At 54.5% G+C, this 24367-nt stretch overlaps 1 protein-coding gene across 1 annotated transcript in view; it reads right to left on the minus strand.

The window, feature by feature from the left end:
* Positions 1-882: 882 nt before the first annotated feature.
* The window catches only part of CDK18 (cyclin dependent kinase 18), a 32449-nt gene continuing 8964 nt past the window's right edge, over positions 883-24367 (minus strand). The window contains exons 2-16 of the mRNA XM_033080185.2: positions 16025-16163; positions 10294-10409; positions 9904-10029; positions 8656-8712; positions 8346-8460; positions 7424-7518; positions 7266-7328; positions 6856-6979; positions 6655-6775; positions 5138-5235; positions 3970-4075; positions 3777-3819; positions 2657-2747; positions 1813-1890; positions 883-1669 (exon numbers count right to left, since the gene is read on the minus strand). Of these exons, the coding sequence (XP_032936076.1) occupies positions 1635-1669; positions 1813-1890; positions 2657-2747; positions 3777-3819; positions 3970-4075; positions 5138-5235; positions 6655-6775; positions 6856-6979; positions 7266-7328; positions 7424-7518; positions 8346-8460; positions 8656-8712; positions 9904-10029; positions 10294-10409; positions 16025-16148 (1392 nt within the window). The 5' untranslated portion in view covers positions 16149-16163 and the 3' untranslated portion in view covers positions 883-1634. The remainder of the gene's footprint in view (positions 1670-1812; positions 1891-2656; positions 2748-3776; positions 3820-3969; positions 4076-5137; positions 5236-6654; positions 6776-6855; positions 6980-7265; positions 7329-7423; positions 7519-8345; positions 8461-8655; positions 8713-9903; positions 10030-10293; positions 10410-16024; positions 16164-24367) is intronic.

Raw genomic sequence — 24367 nt, forward strand, 5'->3', positions numbered from 1 at the left:
CCAGCTCCCCTGGGGGGGGTGGATGGGACAATCCACGAAATGAGTGGAAAAAAATGCTGGAAAAACACAGAAATTCTTCAAAATTTTGGTGAAAATTCCAATTGGTGCTCCCAAAAATTGGGAAATCCTGCCCAGGGGGTTTTAGGATGGGGATCCCTTAAGCCCAGCCTAAATAAACTGGAATCTTATCTTGTAAACAGGATTTAATTCCAGGATTTAATCCCTGCCAGCCTCCAGCTCTGGTTTTTTTTTTCTTTTTTTTTTCTATTTTATTTGGTTTTTTGGTTGTTTTTTTGGTTTTTTTTGTTTGTTTGTTTTGGCTTTTTTGGTTTTTTTTTGATTTGTTTTTTTTTTTTTTCCCAGCTCAAAGCACACAGCAAATATTTACACTCCAAGTGGGAATTAAATATCCATGAAATCCTTGGGATAAAAGCAATTCCAAGTTATTAAAAGGAAATAAAAGTTATCTGGAGTTGGGAACACTCAGGACTGATAAAATAACAGTGTGACCTTTTTGGGATTGGAACCCTTTGGAATTCTCTTGGAATTTTCTGGAATTCTCTTTGGAATTCTCTGGGATTTTCTGGAATTCTCTTTGGAATTCTCTCTGGAATCCTCTCTGGAATTTTCTTAGAATTCTCTTGGAATTTTCTGGAATTCTCTGGAATTTTTTTTTAATTCTCTTTGGAATTGTCTCTGGAATTCTCTTGGATTTCTCTTTGGAATTATATTGGAATTCTCTCTGGAATTTTCTGGAATTATCTTTGAAATTCTCTGGAATTTTTTCTGGAGTTCTCTTGGAATTTTCTGGAATTCTCTCTGGAATTCTCTTGGAATTTTCTGGATTTCTCATTGGGATTCTCTTTGGAATTCTCTCTGGAATTTTTTCTGGAATTCTCTCTGGAATGATCACACAGCTTTGATGTAAAGTTGGGGATTCTAGGGGTGATTCCAGAGGGGTAAAAAAAAAAATCCTGGAAAATCTGCCAAAAAATTCCTCAGGAAAAGCCGAAATCCCAAAGAAATATTATTTTATTCCTACTCCATAAAAATAAAAGCTTAGGAGGGAAGAAATTCCTGTTTTTCCCAGGGTTTGGGAATTCTCTCTCAAGGAAAAGCTGATCCCTCTCCCCTTGGCTGTTTGGGGAAGGGGCTGCTCCACCCATCCCTGCCCCATCCCAGGGCTCAGAACATCCCAGAATATTCTGGAATTTGGGAGCAGGGGCTGGGGGAGCGCTGGGAATTTTGGCTGCTCCATCCCCAGCTGGATTTGGGTACCAAGGAGGGGAAAGGGAGCAGATCTGGGGGAAATAAGAGGGGGCTGCCCTGGATTCTGTGCTCCAGATGTGCTCCAGATGTGCTCCAGGCGCTGCCAATGCCAGTCCAACAAAAAAAAAATAAAAACCAGGGGGTGCAGAGCAGCTTGTCCTGCACAGATTCATTCCCAGCAAATCCCCTCCCCGATCCCCCAAACCCTCCTGGGCCCCTCCCAGCGGGGACAACACAAAAAACAACGGGGTGGGGACAAGGCCACGGGTCCTTGGAGGGGTTTGGGGACAGCCTGGTCCTGCTGGAGCCTCTCCCTTCTCACAGCTTCCATCTCCATGGCGACCACATCCCAATTTCAGCCGAGTTTAAAATATGCTCTGCCTCCTGTTCTTGCCTCGGGCTGGGGAAGGGAGACAGAGAATGGGCAGGGAGGAGCAGAAATCCATCCTGGGGCACTCCAGATGTGCCTCAGGACAGCCAGATGTGACAACAAACACGCCCAGGGTGGGGATTTGTGGATTTTTTTGGGTTTTTGAGTTTTACCTGAGTGCTGGAAGGCTGAGCCCCGGTGCCCGGGGTCCTTCTGCAGCTGGATTTCCTTCAGGGAGAAGATGGAAGCGGCTGAGGGGGCAGAGAGAGGGGTCAGGCCTGGTTCACCCCACCCAAATCATCATCATTATTATTATTTTTATTATTTTTATTTTTATTTTTATTTTTCCTTGCTCCCACAGCCGTCAGCTCCTGCCCCACCCCGCTGCAGCAGCTGAGGGAGCACAGAGGGGCCTGAAGGGACCTTTTTACCCCTTTTCCCCCCATTTTTTACCCTTTTTTTCCCTTTTTCCCCCTTTTTACCCTTTCCCCCCCCTTTTTCTTCCCCCCTTTTTAGTCTTTTTTTACCCCTTTTCAAGCCCTTTTTTACCCTTTTTAAGCCCTTTTTTACACCTTTTTGCCTTTTTTTACCCCTTTTAATCATTTTTTACCCCTTTCTACCCTTTTTACCCCTTTTTAGCCCTTTTTTACCCCTTTTTACTCCTTTTTATCCTTTTCTCCCCTTTTCCCCCTTCTCCCCCCTTCCCTCCCCCCATTTTAGCCCTTTTTTACCCATTTAAACCCCCTCTTTACCCCTTTTTAAGCCCTTTTTACCCCTTTTTACCCTTTTTTTACCCCTTTTGACCTTTTTTTACCCCTTTTAACTATTTTTACCCCCTTCCCCCCCTTTTCCCCCCTTTTTTTTCCTATTTTAGCCCTTTTTTACCCCCTTTCAAGCCCCTTTTTACCCCTTTTTTACCCCTTTTAAAGCCCTTTTAACCTTTTTTTCCCCTTTTTTTATCCTTTTTCCCCCTTTTCATCCCTTTTCCCCCCTTTTTTGGGGCACAGCAGCACTCACTGTCAGGCAGGAGGTGCACCCTCTCCCCCAGGCTCCTGAAGTAGGGGTGCTGCAGCGCTGCCTCGGCTGAGATCCGGCCCTTGGCTCTGTACTGCAGCAGGCCCCGAGAAAAGGCAGGATGGTCATTGAGATGGCACAGCTGGGCACAGCTGGGCACGTGCAAGGCACAGCTGGGCACAGCTGGGCATTTATACCTCACAGCTGGGCATCCCTGTGCATTTATACCTCACAGCTGGGCACAGCTGGGCATGTACAACACACATCTGGGCACCTCTGGGCACACATCTGGGGATCCCTGTGCATTTAAACCACACATCTGGGGATCCCTGTGCATGCACACTGCACATCTGGGGTTCTCTGTGCATTTGCACCTCACTCTGGGGATCCCTGTGCATGGACACCTCACATCTGGGCACATCTGGGCATGTACACAGCACATCTGGGCACCCCTGTGCACGTACAACAAAGATCTGGGGATCCCTGTGCATGCACATCTCGCACCTGGGCACCTCTGTGCATTTACATCACATCTGGAGATCCCTGTGCATTTACACCACACATCTGGGCACTTCTGGGCACACATTTGGGGATCCCTGTGCATTTAAACCACACATCTGGGCACACCTGGGCATGTACACAGCACATCTGGGGATCCCCTGTGCATTTAAACCACACATCTGGGGATCTCTGTGCATTTAAACCACACATCTGGGCACCTGTGTGCATGCACATTGCACATCTGGGGATCCCTGTGCATTTACACCTCACATCTGGGGATCCCTGTGCATTTACATCACATCTGGAGACCCCTGTGCATTTACACCACACATCTGGGGCACCCCTGTGCATGTGTACCACACATCTGGGCACCTCAGCACATTTACACTTCACATCTGGGCACCCCTCTGCACGTACAACAAAGATCTGGGGATCCCTGTGCATTTACACCACACATCTGGGGCACTCCTGTGCATTTATATCACATCTGGAGACCTCTGTGCACATACAAAACCCAGCTGGGCACCTCAGCACATTTACACCACACATCTGGGCACCTCTGGGCACACACCTGGGCACCTCTGCCCATCCTCTGCCCCAATCCCCTTTTCCCAGCACTCACCAGCAGCAGGTTCGTCAGCAGATCGACACCTTCTGAATCCAGCCTGAGGTACAGGGGGAACAGAACCCAAACTGAGCTCACAGGGACAGGGCAGTGACCTCAGCCCAGGGCACCACAGGAGGGCACAAAGCTGGAATGCCCAGGCTGCCCAGGCTGCCCTGACCCCCGTGAAGTGCCCCAGCCCCAGGGGTACCTCGGCGCGTGGTTGAGCAGCGGCTGCGCTCGGTACTGGCTGAAGTTGTAAGCCCTGAACTCCTGGTTGGACGTGATCCCAGGCCAGGTGTCCTCTGTGGGGGTTCCTGAGAGGGGACAGAGGGAATCCTGCTGTGGGCACGGGCTGGGATGGGAAAATTTCAGGGGTGTGGGGAGAGAGGGGGATGGACAGCAAGGAGCCTCTCAGCCCGACCTGTGCCAGCCTGGAGGGGAATGCAGGCAGCTGCTGGCCCTGCCTGCTGACCCCTGACCTTATAAACTGACCCCTGCTGACCCCTGACCTTACAAACTGACCCCTGCTGACCCCTGTCCCTACAAAGTGACCCCTGCTGACCCCTGACCTTACAAACTGACCCCTGCTCATCCCTGAGCCAACAAACCGAGCCCTGCCCACTCCTGTCCCTGTCTGCTGACCCCTGCCCATCCCTGACCCTACAAGCCGATCCCTGCTGACCCCTGACCTTACAAACTGACCCCTGCCCATCTCTGACCCTACAAACTGACCCCTGCTCATCCCTGTCCCTGCCTGCTGACACCTGCCCACCCCTGTCCCTACAAACTGAGCCCTGCCCACCCCTGTCCCTGCCCACTGACCCCTGACCTTACAAACTGACCCCTGCTCATCTCTGACCCTACAAACAAAACCCTGTTCACCCCTGTCCCTGCCAGCTAACCTCTGCTTCATCCCTGACCCTACAAACTGACCCCTGTCCCTGCCCACTGACTCCTGCCCACCCCTGTCCCTACAAACCGAGCCCTGCCCACCCTGGGTCACCCCTGTCCCTGCCAGCTGATCCCTGCCCACCCCAGCCCATCCTCATTCATTCCTCCCCTCGCCATCCATCCCATTCCACCCCTTTTTATTCCATCCCACCTCATCCCAGTTCATTCCTGCTCACTCCACCCCACCCCATCCCATCAAATCCCATCGAATTCCATCCCATGGATCCCATCCCATCCCATGGATCCCATCCCATCCCATCCCTGTATCCCATCCCATCCCATCCCTGTATCCCATCCCATCCCATCCCTGTATCCCATCCCATCCCATCCCATCCCATCCCGTTATCCCGTTATCCCCTCCCCGCTCCCGGTGCGCTCTCGGGCGCTGCCCCCGCGCGGCTCGGTGCTCTCAGCGCAGCGCTCACCCAGCAGCCGGAAGATGAGGTGCAGCTCCTCCTTCACCGTGGAGCCGGGGAACATCGGCCGGCCCGTCACCATCTCGTAGTGGATGCACCCGACCCCCCTAAAGCGCGGGGGACACCGGGGGGGACACCCCGGGATCAGGAGGGGACACCCCGGGATCAGGAGGGGACACCCCGGGATCGGGGAGGGACAAAACCCAGGATTGGAGGGGACACCCGGGATCGGGGAGGGACAAAACCCAGGATTAGAGGGGGACAAACTCCGGGGTTAGGGGGGGACAAACTTCGGGGTTAGGGGGGTTAAACCGCGGGATGAGGAGAGGACAAACCGAGGGATTGGGGGGGGACAAACCGCGGAATTAGGGGGGGACAAACCGCGGGATGAGGAGAGGACAAACCCCTCGATTAGGGAGGGACAAACCCCAGGATCAGGGGGGACACTCCGGGATAAGGCGGGGACAAACTCCGGGATTAGGGGAGAACAAACTCCAGGGTTAGGAGGACAAACCCCAGGATACCCAACCCCGAGGGGCTCCCGGGTATGGATGGGGCTGGTGGAGCTGGGAATGGGCTCCAGGAGAGGAATCAGCTCCCAGCCAGGGGGGGATGGCACAGACCCGACCCCCTGAGCCCTGGGGACAGGGAAAAAAGCTCTGGGAGAGTTCTGGGGACAGGGAATCAGGATGGGGAGAGCCTTGGGGACAGGGAAACGGGAATGGGAGAGCTCCAGGACGGGGAAACAGGAATGGGAGAGCTGTGGGGACAGGGAAATGGGAATGGGAGAGCTGTGGGGACAGGGAATCAGGATGGGAAAAACCTTGGGGACAGGGAATAAGGATGGGGAGAATCTTGGGGACAGGGAAAAAAGTTCTGGGAGAGCCCCAGGACGGGGAAACAGGACTGGGAGAGCCTTGGGGACAGGGAAAACTGCTCTGGGAGAGCCTCAGGACAGGGAAACAGGACTGGGAGAGCTCTGGGGACAGGGAATCAGGATGAGAAAAACCTTGGGGACAGGGAATAAGGATGGGGAGAACCTTGGGGACAGGGAAAAAAGTTCTGGGAGAGCCCCAGGACGGGGAAACAGGACTGGGAGAGCCTTGGGGACAGGGAAAACTGCTCTGGGAGAGCCTCAGGACAGGGAAACAGGACTGGGAGAGCTCTGGGGACAGGGAATCAGGATGAGAAAAACCTTGGGGACAGGGAAAAAAGACAGACCCAGAGAACAGAGAAAACAGGACTGGGAGAGCCTTGGGGACAGGGAAACTGCACTGGGAGTGCTCTGGGAACAGAGAAAACGACTCTGAGAGAGCCTCAGGACAGGGAAAACAGGAATGGGAGAGCCTTGGGGACAGGGAAACTGCACTGGGAAAACCCCAGGACAGAGAAAACTGCTCTGGGAGAGCCCCACACCCTCTGCTGTACCCAACAGGGTGAGGATGAGGATGGAACTGCTCCCAGGAGAATCCCAGGAGGATCCCAGGACAATCCCAGGAGGATCCCAGGAACGCCCCCAGCCTCACCACATGTCGATGGGTGTGGAATACTCGGTGGATCCCAGCAGGACGTCGGGGGGCCGGTACCAGAGCGTCACCACCTCGTTGGAATAGGTTTTAGTGGGGACTGACTTGGCCCTGGCTAATCCTGGGGGAGGAAGGGATGCACTTCAAGGAGCTGCCCCTTTTTCCTAACAAAAAAAATCATCTCTGGAGGGTTTCACCTACCAAAATCAGCCAGCTTGAGCTCCCCTCGCTCGTTGATGAGCAGGTTCTGGGGTTTGAGGTCTCGGTGGAGGATTTTCCTGCCGTGGCAATAAGCCAGGCCACGGAGCAGCTGGAACATGAAGATCTGCAGGATGGAGGAGGAGGAGGAAGGGGTTGGATTTTAAAAAATCAACCTGCCTGGAGGAATCTCGATGTGGTGGGCAGGAAAAACCCCTGGGAGCTGTGTCACAAAAGGGGATGAGGGAAATGATTTTATTTAGCGTGGTAGTGATTTATTTAGGGTGGTGGTGATTTATTTAGGGTGGCAGTGACCAGGAAAATGCTGGGGAAGCCTCAAAAAGTGCAAAAGGAGCAAGAACCGAAGGGTGAAAGGATCTCCAGCCCCAAAATCCCCCGGGCTCCCCCCTCACCTTCACGTTGTGCACACTCATCAGGTTCCCGCAGTTCTCCAGGTACTGCTTGAGGTCGTTGTCCTGCAGGGGAAGGACACGTCAGTCTGTCCTTCAGTCTGTCCTTCAGTCTGTCCTTCCCCTGTCCCCCCAGCCCCCAGGGAAGCCCCCAGACCCACCAGGTACTCGAAGACGAGGGTGAGGGAGCGCTCGGTGTGGATGATGTCGTGCAGGGTGACGATGTTGGCGTGTTTGAGGTTCTTCAGCAGCGACACTGCGGGGACAGTGGGGCTGGGCATGGGCACCCTCATCCCAAATCCTGCTGGGGACGGGCACTCCCACCCCAAATCCTGCTGGGGATGGGCACTCCCACCCCAAATCCTGCTGGGGCAGCCCCTTCCACCCCAAATCCTGCTGGGCATGGGCACTCCCACCCCAAATCCTGCTGGGGACGGGCACTCCCACCCCAAATCCTGCTGGGACAGCTTCTCCCACCCCAAATCCTGCTGGGATCCTGGGACAGCCCCTCCCATCCATAATCCTGCTGGGGACATCCTCTCCCATCCCAAATCCTGCTGGGGACAGCCCCTCCCACCCCAAATCCTGCTGGGACAGCCCCTCCCATCCCAAATCCTGCTGGGACATCCCACCCCAAATCCTGCTGGGACCCTGGGACAGCCAAATCCTCTAGGTACAGCTCCTCCCATCCCAAATCCTGCAGGGATCCTGGGACAGCCCCTCTCATCCCAAATCCTGCTGGGACATCCCCTCCTATCCCAAATCCTCCAGGTACAGCCCCTCCCATCCCAAATCTTCCTGGGACAGCCCCTGCTATCCCAAATCCTGCTGGGACACCATCTCCCACCCCAAATCTTCCTGGGACAGCATCTCCCATTCCAAATCCTGCAGGGGACATCCCCTCCCACCCCAAATCCTCCAGGTACAGCCCCTCCCACCCCAAATCCTGCTAGGACATCCCCTCCCACCCCGAATCCTGCAGGGATCCTGGGACAGCCTCTCCCATCCCAAATCCTGCTGGGGCAGCCTCAATCCTCCAGGTACATCCACTCCCACCCCAAATCCTGCCCCTCCCGGCCCCACCTTCCCGGATCGCCGTGCACGGAGCCCCCTCCTCGTGCTCCAGGCGGATTTCCTTCAGCGCCACCAGGTTCTCCGTGAGTTTGCTGCGGCCCTTGAACACCGTGGCGTAGGTGCCCTGCCAGGGGACAGGGGACACAGGACATTTCCCAGGGTGTCCCCAAAACATTTGGAGGAAGGAGCATTTGAGGTGGCAGCACCAGCTCTGAATGGTCCCCAAAATTTCTGGATATTGAAGATTTTTGCCCTCTGCACTCTGAGCTGCACGTTGAATTTTATTGAATTCCCTGCAGGGGTGTCACAGGGTACTCACCTCTCCCAGTTTGTCCAGTTTGATGTAGGTTTCCAGCTTCCCAAATCCGATATCTGACTGTGAGAGAGGAAGGAAAACAGCGCTGGGGAGGGGGGAACCTCAGCCAGGGACTCTGGGCAGTGACAATTGGGATTTTTATTTCATTTTCTGCCCAAACCTGGGGCAGCATCCCGGGAAAAGCCGTGCACAAGGCCCAGAGCCACATTCCTAATTCATGAAGGGCTCATGAATATTAATGTCACATCTCAGGGGTTTTATTTATTGATCAGACAGCACAGGCAGGTAACTTCCAGCTCTCCTTCCTCCTCCTGAACGGGCACCTGGATCCCAAAATGCCTCCAGGTACCAGGCTGTGCTACCTGGGCATCTCTGAGCACACCTGGGCTCTGCACATGGAGGTTTTTTTCCTGCTCTGCTGCACACAGAATTTTTTTTCCTGCTCTGCTGTACTCAGAGTTTTTGCTCCAATTTCTGCTGCTGTGCTGCAGCAAAGAAACTGAAATGCCACCACTGAAGCAGAGGCTGATTCATTATTTATCCACATTTGCATTTCCTCTGGCAAGAGGCTGGGGCTGAACTGCAGGAGGGTTTTCCCTTGGGAAGGAGCCAGGCTGAGCCAGGTGTGCACAGGGGAGGGATGGAAAGTGGGAATGGCACAGCAGGGAGGGGAAGGGATGCAGATCCCACAATCCTGGGATCCCTGAGGCTGGAAAATCCCTCTGGGATCACCCAAGCTGTGCCTGATCCCCACCCTGAGCACCTAGAGCCACCTCCAGGTGCCACCTCCAGGGATGGGCACCCCAAACCTCCCTGGGCAGCCCCTGCCAACCCTTCCCATGAGCAAATCCCACCCTGAGCTCCCCTGGCCCAGCCTGAGGCCGTTCCCTCTCCTCCTGTCCCTGTTCCCTGGGATGAGATCCCAAATCCCCCCCGGCTGCCCCCTCCTGTCAGGGAGTTGTGCAGAGCCAGAAATTCCCCCTGAGCCTCCTTTGCTGCAGCCTGAGCCCCTTCCCCTTCCCCTCAGCATCGTCCAAACCCTTCCCAGCTCCTTCAGGATCCTCCAGACCCTTCCCAGCTCCCTCAGCTCCTCCCGGTGCTGCTGGGGGTGCACAGGAACGGGCAGGGACACGAGGACACCTCAGTGACACCCAGGGGAGCTGGCACAGCGTGACACCTCTGCAGCTGTGCCAGGGGGGACACTGAGGGGACACCAGGCTGGCGCTGTCCCCTGGGCTCGGTGGCACTTACGAGCGAGGCTCGCCGGGACATCCTGCTCAGGGGCTTGGGCAGCTCCAGGCTCTCCATCTGCAGCTTCTGCAGGAACTCGGGGGGCAGCCGGATGTCCATGGGCAGCGAGAGGCGCTTGCTGACGTCCTGCAGGGAGGGGACAGGGCACAGGGAGGGGACAGAGCACAGGGAGGTGACAGCAGGCCTTGGCTCTGTCACAGAGGATGAGGGATGAGCGGTGGTGGCGCTTTGGAGATGGGGGATGTCACAGCTCGTGTGTGACACTGTGACAATGCCACGGCCCAAAGGACACCCTGCCCTTAAAGCCAGCGCCCAGGTGGCACCCAGGGGTGGCCAGGTCCCCCCAGGTCCCCCCAGGTCCCCCCTGTCCCCCCTGTCCCCTGCACTTGCCTCCATGGAGAAGCGGCGCTGGCCGTGGTTGCGGAAGCGCACGGGGGGCACCGGGGACTGGCCCTGTCCCTCCGGGGGGGACACGGGGCTGCTGTCCCCAGGCAGCTGAGCCAGGTCTGGGGACAAAAGGAGAGCACGGTGAGGGGCTGGAGTGGAGCAGGAGGGACAAGGAGTGAGGCAGCTCTGGGGATTTGGGAATCTCTTCTTCCTTCTCTGTGCAAGAGGGAATGTCCAGAGGGACACTGTGGCACTGCGGGGACAGTGTGACACTCTGGGGACTCCGTGGGGACACTGTGACAGTCTGGGGACTCTGTGAGGACAGTGTGACACTCCAGGGACACTGTGGCACTGCAGGGAACCTGTGGCACTCCGAGGACACTGTGGCACTGTGGAGACTCTGTGGCACTGCATGAACATTGTGGCACTGCGGGGACACTGTGACACTCCGGGGACACTGTGGCACTGCAGGGACACTGTGACACTCCGGGGACACTGCAGGGACACTGTGACACTCCAGGGACACTGTGACACTGCAGGGACACTGTGGCACTCCAGGGACACTGTGACACTGCAGGGACACTGTGGCACTCCAGGGACTCTGTGGCATTGCATGAACATTGTGGCACACCGGGGACACTGTGACACTCCAGGGACACTGTGGCACTGCAGGGACACTGTGGCACTCTGGGGGTACTGTGACACTGCAGGGACTCTGTGGAGACAGTGTAACACTCCAGGGATACTGTGGCACTGTGGGGACTCTCTGGCACTGCAGGGACTCTGTGGCATTGCATGAACATTGTGGCACACCGGGGACACTGTGATGCTCTGGGGACACTACAGGGACAGTGTGGCACTCCAGGGACACTGTGGCACTCTGGGGACACTCTGTCACTCCGGGGACATTCTGTCACTCCCATTCTGTCACTCCCATTCTGTCACCAGTCCCGGGGACTCCAGCGCTCATTCCCGGCGCCGCTCACGAGGAGGCAGCACCGGCCCGGGTGCGCTGGGAGCGAGGGGCTGGGAGCGAGGGGCTGAGCTGGGCTGGGCCGGGCTGGGCTGGGCTGGGAGCGAGGGGCTGGGCTGGGCTGGGCCGGGCTGGGCTGGGCTGGGCTGGGGAAAAGCTCCAACACGACAAACCCAGCCCAGGGACCGCCCCTGCTCCCAGCCACGCTCCAAAATCACCGAAAATCACCCCCAGAATCACCCAGAATCATCCCAAAAATTACCCCAAAAATCACCCCAAATCCTCCCAAAATCACTCCAAAAATCACCCCAAAAATCACCCAAAATGCCCTTCAAATAATCCCAGAATCACCCAAAATCTCCCCAAAAATCACCCCAAATCACCCCCCAAAATCCCCCAAAATCACCCCAAATCACCTCAAAATCCCCACAAATTCCACAAAATCATCCCGAAATCATCCAAAATCCCCCCAGAATCATCCAAAATTTCCCCACATCCCCCCAAAATCACCCCAAAATGACTCCAAATCACCCCAAAATCCCCACAAATTCCCCAAAATCACCCCGAAATCATCCAAAATTTCCTCAAATACCCCCAAAATCGCCCCAAATCACCCAAAAATTATCAAAAATCCCCCCAAATCGGCGGTGCAGGGGGCAGCAGTGAATCTCCCCTGCCCTGTCCCTGCCCTGTCCCTGCCCTGTCCCTGTCCCTGCCCTGTCCCCTCCCTGTCCCCGCGGCTCCCAGCGACAATCCCGGATGCAGGGATGATCTCATGGCTGAGGAGCGGGCAGGGAGGGAGGGAGGGAGGCAGGGCTGGATTTTCACGGGGTGCTGAGCAGGGCTGGGACCTGGCTGCACTTTTGCCGGGCTGACGGATGAGAGGTGGCAGACAAGTGACCTGGCAAAGGCTGTGGCTTGTGCCACGGGGAGGGGCGAGCTCAGGGCTGGTTCAGAGGGGCTGGAAGGTGCCAGGGATTTTTTTAAAACCCCTCCTCTGCTCCCTGCCCCTTCCCCTCCATCTGTTCTTGCAGCAGCAATCAGGAAATGTCCCCTGAATTAACCACAGGTATGAAAACAACGTGGGTTCGTTCAACCACACCAAATCTTTTTCACTTCCTCGTTTTCCCAGGAGAATTAAACCACACCAGGGGCCGTTTAAGGTCTGGCTGAATGGAGGCCGACTGAGCCACTGGAAATGATATTTTGGGTGAATTTGTGCTGATTCCCACAAACCCAGAGCTGAGGAAAAGGTGCACCCCTGACTCTGCAACCTCTTTGTCATATCAGATGTGAAATCAGAGATAAAACGAGAACCCGGACACTCCAGAGGATCCAAAAAGGAAAAGGAAAGGTTAAAATTCACAGGAGGTTTTTCCCAATCCCAGAGGGGAGATTCCCAATCCCACGGGGCTGGAGCCACCCTCGGGGCTCAGGGTGAAATCTGGGAGTGCAGACCCTGAGGGAATTCATTCCATGGCAATTCCAGGAGGAAATTCATTCCATGGGAATTCCAGGAGAGAATTCATTCCATGGGAATTCCAGGAGAGAATTCATTCCATGGGAATTCCAGGAGGTGCAGACCCTCAGAAAATTCATTCCATGGGAATTCCAGGAGGGAATTCATTCCATAGAAATTCCAGCAGGGAATTAATTCCATGGCAATCCCAGGAGGAGCAGACCCTCAGAAAATTCATTCCATGGGAATTCCAGAAGGTGCAGACCCCCAGGGAATTAATTCCATTGGAATTCCAGGAGAGAATTCATTCCATGGGAATTCCAGGAGAGAATTCATTCCATGGGAATTCCAGGAGCCCTGACACTTGGAGGAAGATCTGTGACATCAAAGCCGCAGACACAGGCAGCCTTTTTATAAATAAATATCTTTTATAAATATCTTTTATAAATATATTTAAACGCAGCCTCTGCCAAAACCAGCTTTGATCTCACAAGGAAAGGGGCCAGAGCTCTCCACTGCCTGCCTGATTGGAACTTTTAATTGGAACTTTTAATTACTCTGCTGAGGGTGAACTCTCCTCTCCAGGCTCTGCACCGCTCAGAGCTCGCGTTTTTCATCCTCCTTCCTCCCCCTCAGCATCGTTTCTTCAGCTCCCAAGGTCAGGGCTGGATCTGTTTATTCTGTTTTATCCCTTTCCAGCCCAGACACTGAATTTTGTGATTTTGTCAGGGCTGGGAGGGCAGAGCAGGCTGCAGGTGTTTGGGGGCTGCTGCCATCAAATCCCTGATCCCTCCAAAAAAACAGACTCAGGCTCCCCAAGGTGACATTGCTGGTGACAGGATGTGTCCAGGCTGGAAAACTGTTTGATTTTCCAGCCTGGAAGGAAAAAAAAAACCAAGAAAAAAAAGCTGTTTTCTGTTTTTCCTCCTTTTATCAGCATCTGAGGGGGTGAGGTCATGGGAATGACGGGGTGGGGAGATGGAGCTGGGGACAGATGGGACAGGTTTGTCCCCTGCTTGTCCCCTCAGAGGAGCCAGAGCAGCCCTGGGATGGTGGAAATGTCCCTGCCCACGGCAGGGGTGGGATGGGAGCAGCTCTGGCGTCCCTTCCAGCCCCAACCATTCCCTGATTTTGTGATTCTGGAGGAGACCTGGCCTCAAGAATGCGGGATTGGGCAATGTGGGATTGGGGAATGCTGAGGAGCAGGGAATTGTGGAAGGAAAACAAAGCCCAGGGGACTGACAGGAGGTCACCAGGACACCCAGGATGGGCTCTGGAGCCACAGAGAGCACAGGGACAGCCCCAGGGATCCTGAGCAGAGGCTCAAACCTGCAGCAGAGCTGTTTGATGTGGCACAGGAGCAGCTCAGGCTCAGCTCTGCTCCCACAGCTGCAGCAGAGCCACTTCTCTCTGCATTTTGCTTCTCCACATGGAAAACGGGGACCAAGCCCTTGGAGAAATCCAAACCCAGCTCCAAATTTGACCATCAGGGACCCACCCTTACTCCAGGCTCACACTGCTCCTGCTCTCTCCTGGCTACCTCAGGATCAAGCCCAAAATTCCAGGGGGTCCTGGTAGATGCTGCTGACCCAAGGGCGAAGGAAAACCCGTGAGTGGTGTCTCATTAAAGCAGAACAGGAGGGAAATCAGCTCTGGGGTTTGCAGGGAGGAGATAACTGGAGGAGGAAGGAGCCCAGATCCCAAATCCTCGAGCAGAGCAGCAGGAGCAGCGCCCAGCACTTCTCAGCCTTCATCCCATCCCTGCATGGATTACTGAGGGGTGTGGGAGCACACAGGAGCCCCCCGGGGATGCTCAGAGATAAAGAGGATCCTGAGGAGCTGTGGGAGGCTCTGAAGGAGCTCTCAGCACCCCCGGAGCAGCTTGGCTGGCACGGCCGGGCAGTGCCGGTGCCAGGCACTGACATCAGAGCTCAGCCCCCGCTCCCAGCACAGCTCTGAGCGAGGCAGGGCCAGGGAGAGAGAGAGACAGAGCTGGGACAGGGGCTGGGGGCACAGAATGGGGATGGGCAAACACAGAAACAGAGCTGGGACAAGAGCTGAGGACACAGGGTGGGAAAAGAGAGCTGAGACAGGGGCTGGGGGCACAGGGTGGGGATGGGCAAACACAGAAACAGAGTTGGGACAGGAGCTGGGGACACAGGGTGGGGATGGGCAAAGAGAGAAACAGAACTGGGACGGGCTGAGGGCACAGAATGGGGATGAGCAAACACAGAAACAGAGCTGGGACAGGGTCTGGGGATACGGGATGGGCAAACAAAGCTGGGGCAGGGGCTGGGGGCACGCTATGAGTGCTGGGGGCACTGGGCTGAGCTTAGGATTTAGCCCAGGATGAGCTGAGCCCAGCTCTGCCTAGATACCCAAGCTCTGCCCAGATCCCCAAGCTCTGCCCAGTTCTGTTCATCTCCCCAGCTCTGCCCAGTCCCCCCATCTCCCCCAAGCTCTGCCCAGCTCTATTCATCTCCCCCAGCTCTGTTCATCTCCCCCAGCTCTATTCATCTCCCCCAGCTCTGTTCATCTCCCCCAGCTCTATTCATCTCCCCCAGCTCTGTTCAGCTCCCCCAGCTCTGCCCAGCTCCCCCAGCTCTGCCCAGTTCCCCCAGCTCTGTTCATCTCCCCCAGCTCTGTTCATCTCCCCCAGCTCTGTTCATCTCCCCCAGCTCTGCCCATCTCTTCCAGCTCTGCCCAGCTCTGCCCATCTCCCCCAGCTCTGTTCATCTCCCCCAGCTCTGCCCGGCTTCCCCGGCTCCCCCAGCTCTCCCGGCTTGCCCCAGCACGGCTGTCCCGGCTGTTCCCATCGCCCGCAGCATCCCCGGCCGTGCCCCGAGCCTGCCCCAGCCTGCTCCGGGGGCTGCTGTGTGCACCGGGATGTGCCGGCTCAGGCAGCGCTTTAACCCTAAACCTCCCTGCGCTGGAGGAGCAAAGGCTGCTGCAGCGAGCCCCGGGCACAGAAAACCCCTCTGGTTTGGGGAACAGCAGCCTGGAGCCCCCCGAGGGGTCACAGCGCTATTTTGGGGAGGCAGGAGGAGATCCCACCCTTTCCCACTCCCCACCTTAACCACAGCTCCCCGTTTGTGCACAAATTCCTTTCCCTCCCATCAGCCTTTCCTCGGGCAAGGATAAATCTCTCCTCAGCTTTAATGACGAGGTGTTAATCACCCCCACGGGCACACGGTGGGGAAAGCAACACTCAACAAAGGCAGGCACCCCGAAAATGTCCGGGGGGGCTGGAGAGGCTTTCACCCAGCCCGGATGGTCCCGTATCCCCCCCAGGGGCTCCTCACCCTCGTTCCTCTGGTTGTTGAGCTGGTTGAACTGCTCGGTGAACTCCGTCAGAGACTCCTCGATGGTCTCCGTGCGCGGCACCGACAGCGAAAATCTCCTCTTGAAGTTTTTCATCTTGTTCATCTTCCCGGCAGAGCCCTGCGGGGAAAGGGGCAGCGGGCTCAGAGGGCTGGGCAGCACCGGCACGGGCACCCGGCCCCACGGATGCTGCTTTTGGGAATTAGCAATGTCCCGACCCGAATTTCCACCCCACAGATGCTGCTTTTTGGAGTTGGCAGCATCTTGACCTGAATTTCCACCCCACAGCCCCATAGCTGCTGCTCTTTGGGGTTGGTAGAATCCCAACCCGAATTTCCACCTTGTAGCTGCTGCTTTTGGGGTAGACAATGTCCCAACATGAATTTCCATCCCACAGCAGCTGCTCGTTGTGGTTGGCAGCATCCTGACCCAAATTTCCACCCCACAGCCTCATAGCTGCTGCTTTTTGGGGTTGGTAGAATCCTGAACCAAATTTTGACCCATAGCTGCTGCTTTTTAGAGTTGGCAGCACCAAGACCCGAATTTCCACCTTGTAGCTGCTGTTGCTCTTTGGGGTTGGCAGCTCCCGACCCAAAATTCCACCCCATAGCTGCTGCTTTTTGGGGTAGACAATGTCCAATGTCCCAACACGAATTTTCACCCCACAGCTGCTGCTTTTTGGGGTTGGCAGCATCCTGACCCGAATTTTGACCCCATAGCTGCTGCTTTTTGGGGTTGGTAGCACCAAGACCCAAATTTCCACCCCACAGCCCCACAGTTGCTGCTCTTTGGGGTTGGCAGTACCAAGGCCCAAATTTCCACCTCATAGCTGCTGCTTTTTGGAGTTGGCAGCACCAAGACCCGAATTTCCACCCCACAGCCCCCATAGCTGCTACTTTTTGGGGTAGACAATGTCCCAACACGAATTTCCACCCCATAGCTGCTGCTTTTTGGGGTTGGCAGCATCCTGACCCAAATTTCCACCCCACAGGGGTCCCTGGGGCCATCCTTTCTCTGGGTCACAGCAGAAGAGGAGCCACGTTTGTGGCAGGGAAATTTTGTTTTTAAGAGCTGGCTCTGGTCAAGAGGTGCAGGGAAGGGCACAACCCAACACAGGCTGAGCTGATGGCATCCTTGAAACTCCAGAAATGTCTGAACAGAGGGGAAAGCAGAGTGAAAACAGAAGGAAAGCAAGAAAAAGACCGAACAGTGATGGAAAGGACTCAATCCCACATTTCTCACTGGAAAAGGAAACTGCTCTCCCCTGCTCTGCCCTGGTAACAAAGATGTTCTGAGACAGCAGCAAAGTTCTGAGTGGGGTCAGCACGGCCAGGGGGAATCCCAGCCCCGGGAGATGCTCCCAGTTTGATCCCAGTTCGATCCCAGCTCGATCCCAGGCTCCCAGCGACTCCTCCTGCTGGGCGTCAGAATCTCCTTGACCACAAATCTGATTAAAGCAATGAAACCCTCCAAGGGAGAAAGATAAAAACTCGTCCCCTCTGCGGGCCCTGCCAGCACCCCAACAGTTTCCTGAGATATTCAGAATGTTTTCTGACAGTCAGAATGTTTTCCCAGCACTGCAGGAAGGTGTTTGGACACAATAAAGAGGCGGCACCGGGGATGCTCGGGGTTCCAAGGGAGATTTAGCAATGCTGGACTGATGGAAGAAGTGAATCCTGCATAGGGACCAATCCCAGCCTGGCAGGGACTGGGATGGGACAATCAGGACAGGATTGGGATCACGGGAAGGTGCTGGGCTGAGCAATTCCTGCTTTGACAATCCCCCACTGATCCATAACCTCCCCTGACCCTTAGATCAGGATCAAGCCCGGATCAGGAACGCTGCAGGCACAGCAAGGACGCTCAGGTGAACGAGGAAAAGCAGAACTGGTGCCTCCATCTCCCTTCCCCTCCCCAAAAACTGTGGATGGTTTGCAGGGAATCAGCTTCTCACTGCCACAAAACTGCTCCACAAACCCCAATCCTTCCCCCCCTTTCCTTCCTACAGGAATGGCAGCAGCTCCAGGCTGCTAAATATAAACCTGGGAGAGGAGAGGAGCTGGGGTGGGGGTAAAATGGGGTAAAAACAGCCCTGGGGTCACTGCAGCCTCTCCTTTCCTTACCTGCCCCCATTTCCCAGCTGAGAGGAAGGCTTGGAGGGAAAAATTTGTTTCTTTAAAACAGTTTTGGTTTGTTGTTGGTTTTTTTTTTTTTTTTTTTTTTTTTTTTAATCCCCGGAGAGATTACCAGTGAACAGCCCTATTCAGCACTTCGCGTTCCTGCGGCACTGCAGGGCCGCGAGAAACGGGGAATTAAACGGGGAATTCTGCTCCTCGTGGGGTTTTTATTTGCTCAGCAAACACGGCAATCCTGCACGGCTGCAGGGCCGGAGCAGCAGGGCTGCGATACGTGCCCCTCCTCACATGGATGTGATGTCTGGTATGTGGTAATTCGTGTTAATTTAGGATTTGTGCGATATAAAATAAAGAAATAAAGAAATTTGTTAGCCACAGCAAGGAAAGGAGGATTGCTTCACAGAATTCCAGTGCCACAACAGTAAATAAAACCCTGATTAACATGCTAATAGTTCCAGCAGAGGTGGCTCCTTAGGAAGACAGGCCAGGAAACACCCAGAGATAAGATAAGCATCGACCAGCAGGACAGCCGGAGTCCTCGAGAAAAACTACATTTCAATACAGGTTCCCGACAAAAACTACATTTCAATACAGGTTCCCTAAACCAGAATCTCGTCCCCAAGGAGGGAAAAATTACATTTCAATACCCAGTTCCAGTAAACCAAAATCTGCACACATCAAAATTCATCGCTGCGCCCAAACTGTTTTTGTCCAGTCCAAGAAAACTACATGAATATGAGAATCCACACCAGAAACAAAGGGATTTTTGCCCCAGGCCAGAAAAATTGTATAAAAACGGAGTGTCCAGGAGGGCATTTGTGAACACAGGGGGATCTGGTGCGATAGAGGTCAGATCAGCGTGTGTGTTCACCCAGCACCGATCCCAGGCTCGGTGTTGTCCTTTTCATTTGTGGTTTCCCAAGACTGTATTTTCGGTCGCAAAAATAAAATTTTCTGTTTTAATATTTAATTCGGCTTGATTAGTTTATTATCTATAACAGACACAGACCCGAGGCTGCAGGAATTGCCCAGCACAGCCCCAGGTCCCGCCGAGGTTCCAGCACGGAGCAGGAAAAGCTGCCTGAGATGGGAGAGATTCCAACCTGGATGCTGCACATTCCTGGGAGCTCAGCATCCCCCAGATTCCTCCTCCACTCTGGGTTTCCTCTGCAGGACCTCACTGAGGTCCTCGGGAATTTGTGGAAGGGGATGGGGGAACAATTCCGAGCTGCTCTGGGGACTGGGAGGGAAATTACTCACAATCACGGCGGGGGCGAGGCTGAATTTTCTGTGGCAGCTGGGAATTCACCCAGGGACCAACCCTGACCACCAAACGAACATCTCACAAATGAACATTTATCCAGGGGGACAAATCCTCACCGGGGTGACAAACTCCCTCCCCAGGAGGGTGCAGAGCAGCACAGCCTGAGGTTGGCTCCCACTCCAGTTTGGGCTCTCATGGAATGTCCCAGGGATAAATCAAGAATGATGGAATCCTCCTCCCTCCTTCCCTCTGAGTTGGGATGTGAGACCCTGGCCTGGGGGTGTCCAGCACCCGGCACAGCAGCGTTCCCATCCCTCCTGAGCAGAATTCCAGTCAGGAATTTGTTGTTAAGTCACAGTCAGAGGCACGTCCTGAGTGTCAGCCTGGGAAAGGTGGATCCATGGAAAACTTCCTGCCAGTCCATTTACAGACTCAGGGAAGCACAGAATGGATTGGGCTGGGAGAGACCCTAAAACTGATCCCATTTCCATGGGACACCTTCCCCCATCCCAGGCGGCTCCAAGCTGCCCTTGGACACTGCCAGGGCTGGGATCCCAACGTGTGCAAGGATTGGATTCCAAACTGTGCAGGGCTGGGATCCCAACGTGCGCAGGGTGTAGGGATGGGATCCCAAACTGTGCAGGGACTGGATCCCAACCTGTGCAGGGATTGGATTCCAACCTGTGCAGGGATTGGATCCCAACCTGTGCAGGGTGCAAAGATGGGATCCCAACCTGTGCAGGGATGAGATCTCAAACTCTGCAGGATGCAGAAATGGGATCCAGTCTGTTCAGGGATTGGATTCCAATCTGTGCAGGGATGGGATCCCAAACTGTGCAGAGATGGGATCCCAAACTCTGCAGGGATGGGATCCCAAACTGTGCAGAGATTGGATCCCAACCTGTGCAGAGTGCAGAGATGGGATCCCAAACTGTGCAGGGATTGGATTCCAACCTGTGCAGGATGCAGGGATGGGATCCCAACCTGTGCATGGATGGGATCCCAACCTGTGCAGGGATTTGATCCCAAACTGTGCATGGATGGGATCCCAACCTGTGCATGGATGGGATCCCAACCTGTGCAGGGATTTGATCCCAAACTGTGCAGGGATCGGATCCCAGCCTGTGCAGGGTGCAGAGATGGGATCCCAAACTGTGCAGGGTGCAGGGCTGGGAGGGAAGCAGCAGGAATCCATCCCTTTGCTGGGTGCACATTCCCAGCCTGGTTTGGAGCCGACAACGAGCACACAAAGCACCTTTGTTCTGCCCGGGGATATTCCGCCTCTCTCTGTGCCCTCAGCTCTCCCTCAGCTCCTGGTGAGCTCAGGGCAGCTCTGAGCACGGCACCCCAATGCCAGTCATCATTGCAGCAGCTCAGAACACTGGCTGCTTATTCCCTAACCTGGGAGAACTGTTCAGTGTTCAGCTGTGACAACAATGGGGCCACTGCTGGCCGGTTTGGCCACCCCAGGGCTGGGGGAGCTCAGGGATGGCATTGTCCCTGCCCTGAGGGTCGTGTCAGCGATTCCCTGGTACGTTCTGCATCCCCAGGGCAGGAGCAGCCTGGATCCTGAGGGTCCTGAGGGTTCTGAGGGTTCTGAGGATCCTCAGGATTTTGAGGATTCTGAGATTCTGAGGATGCTGAGGGTCCTGAGGATTTTGAGGATTCTGAGGATTCTGAAGATCCTGAGAATTATAAGGATTCTGAGGATGCTGAGGATCCTGATGATTCTGGGGATTTTGAGGATCCTGAGAATTACAAGGATTCTGAGGATTCTGAGGATCCTGAGGATTTTGAGGCTCTTGAGGATTCTGAGGATTCTGAGATTCTGAGGATGCTGAGGATCCTGAGGATTCTGAAGATCCTGAGAATTTTGAGGATCCTGATGATGATGCTGGGGATTTTGAGGATCCTGAGAATTATAAGGATTCTGAGGATGGATCCTGAAGATCCTGACAATCTTGAGGATTCTGAGGATTTTGAGGATCCTGATGATGCTGGGGATTTTGAGGATCCTGAGAATTCTAAGGATTCTGAGGATCCCTGGATTTGGGGACCCACAGCCTCTGGCTCAGCAGACCCCCTGCCCTGCTGCTCCACAAGGGTTGGCAGTGTGGAATCTCAGCAGAACTCTGAGCACGACTTTTCCCCCGGGACACAGAGTGCCCTTTCCGACCCTCTGAGTTCTTGGGGCTGAATTTAAAGTCATCTGGGGGCTCAGGGCAGGGTGACAGCAGCTCTGCCTGGCTGTGACAGCACCCAGGGCTGGGGCCCGACTGTGCGAGCTCAGCGATGCTCCAGGGAGTGCCCAATACTCAGTTTTTCCCTCCCCTTTTCCCAACTTTCCCCTGCCATCCTTTCAGGACACACCCTGAACGCCTCAAGCCCTGAAGAGTTGTTGGAATAGCAACACAATTCCTGAGGAGGAACACAAAAACCGGCCTGGTCCCTGCTTTAGTGACACTCGGTGGGTTATGGGGTCACAATTAACATCCACAATCCAAGAAAAATGGAAAATTGAAGGCTCCAGCTGTCCTGCTCCTCAGCAGCCCCTGGAGAGCTGATGTCCTGTGCTGCCCTCCCTGTCAGTCACCCACGGAGGGTCTGGAGCATCCCAACACATCCAAGGAATTGTTCCGGGTCCTGCTGGGTGACAGCCACTCCCAGAGGGACAAACCCAGCCCGGCAGTGGCCGCCAGCATCCCCAGGGGGCTGCAGAGGAGCTGCCAGATTCCAGAGGCATTCCCAGCAGCACAAACCCTCTGAATTCATCTCTTCTTCCATCCCCTCTCCTTGTTTTATCTCTCCTTCTAACCTGGGGCTGAGGCTGTCAGTGCTCACCTTCTCTTTATGGCTGGATGGGGAGGAGAATCCACATTTTGGGAGAAGATTCCTGGGAATGAGAGCCCAAATCCCACTGAGGAACATTTCCAGTGGATGAACCTGTGCAAAGCTGTCACCCACACCTCACACTTTGAAGTTGCTTTACTTCCTCCTTTTCCTTTTTTTTAGGGTTTGGTTTCTTTTTTTTTCCTTTTTTAATTGGACTTTCCTTCCTTCCCCAGCCCACACAGAGCTCCCAGAGCTGCAGACTCGTCTGCAAGATAAGAATTCATGGAAAATCAAAATTCACTTTCCCTGCAGTGATCAGGGGAGGTTTTCCACTCTCTATTGAGCACAAAACACCGAAATTTTCCTCCTGTGACCCAAAACCTCTTCCTGGCACAGGAGAACGAGGCTGAAAGGAAATTTGGGTGCAAAATGAGGAAAATGGGGAAGGAATTGTGCGAGCTGCAGGGTGGGAGCTGGGCTTGGCAGGGACAGCTGAGCACAGGGATCCCTGCCCTGCTGCCCGGCTCCCCTTTCCAAAAAGATATTTAAAGCAGCAGCAGTGACATCCTGGACACCCGATAGCCCCGAGGAATTTGAGAAACGCGGCCACCTCCAGCACACACAGAAAAAGGAGGGGGACAAACACAAAGACACACAACTGGTGCAGAGAAGGACGGGAAGGCAAATCCTTGGGAAAATCCTTCCCAGAGGGATCCTGGCCTCAAAGGATTGAATTTCCCAGGGAAAAAAAAATAAAAAAAGCACAAACCGGTCGGAATCTAAACAAAACCCCGCGTTTCTGTGGAGCAGCAGCACCACGAGCACTCGGAGCAATTAAGAGCTCGGCTCTTTGCCACGGATTTTCGAGGAGGTTGGAAATGTTTTGCCTTGCTCTGCCCTGACAAAAGGGCTTGGAAAAAAAAAGAAAGAAAGGAAAAAAAAGAAAAAGGGAAAGGAAAAGGGAAAGGGAAAGGAAAAGGGGGAAAAAGGAAAAGGAAAAGGAAAAGGAAAAGGAAAAGGAAAAGGAAAAGGAAAAGGAAAAGGAAAAGGAAAAGGAAAAGGAAAAGGAAAAGGAAAAGGAAAAAAAAGGAATAGAAAAAGAAAAAGAAAAAGAAAAAGAAAAAGAAAAAGAAAAAGAAAAAGAAAAAGAAAAAAGAACTTTCTGCCTATTTTGCTGCACAGCCTGGAGACACATCTGAGTTTCCACAGTGGGAGGAAGAGCTGGTGAAGCTTCACGTGGGATTATTGCTCCCTCCTGTCCCAGCAGGATCTCCCTCAGAGCTCCACTGCTCCCAAACCCCCTGGGACAGATTTTCCTGCAGAGCAGGGATGGAATGAGAGAGGAAGGTGCTGCTGACCTCCTGTCCCCTCCCCAGTCCCTCCCAGGACAAATCTCCGGAGCAGCAGTGCCACAGTTTGGCATTAAAATCACAAACCCCCCAGGGCTGGAGGGTTTGAAATCTGTTTTATTTAAAGCCCAGCCAGGCTGACGTGGTTGGGAGGGAGGGAGCAAACACTGCCAGGCTCCTGCCCTGCCAAGGATTGTTCTAAGCTGGGATTTAACCTTAAACCAGCCCTGCAGGGCCTGCAGCACGTGGGGATGTTTCCCCAGAGTGGGAAGGAAAAGGGAGGGAGGGAGGTCAGGAGGAGCCCAGACGAGTCAGAGGATTCCGAGCAGGAGCTGGGATCAGAGATTATTTTTGGAAAAAAAACAGAAAGGGAAATCCCAACGTGTCTAATCCTGATGATCTCAGAGCAAGGGGAGGTGTGGGATCTGTGGGATCCTCCTCACATCATGTGGGATCTGTGGGATCCACCTCATATCCTGGGATCTATTGGATCTATGGGATCCTCCTCACATCATGTGGGATCTGTGGGATCTGCGGGATTCTCTTCACATCCTGGGATCTGTGGGATCCTCCTCATATCCTGTGGGATCCATGGGATCTTTCTCACATCACGTGAGATGTGGGATCTGTGGCATCCTCCTCACATCCAGGCTGCCCTGCCAGGCTCCTGCCCTGCCAAGGATTGTTCTAAGCTGGGATTTAACCTTAAACCAGCCCTGCAGGGCCTGCAGCACGTGGGAATGT

This window comes from Catharus ustulatus, chromosome 25, assembly GCF_009819885.2.
Source record: "Catharus ustulatus isolate bCatUst1 chromosome 25, bCatUst1.pri.v2, whole genome shotgun sequence".
Taxonomy (NCBI): domain Eukaryota; kingdom Metazoa; phylum Chordata; class Aves; order Passeriformes; family Turdidae; genus Catharus; species Catharus ustulatus.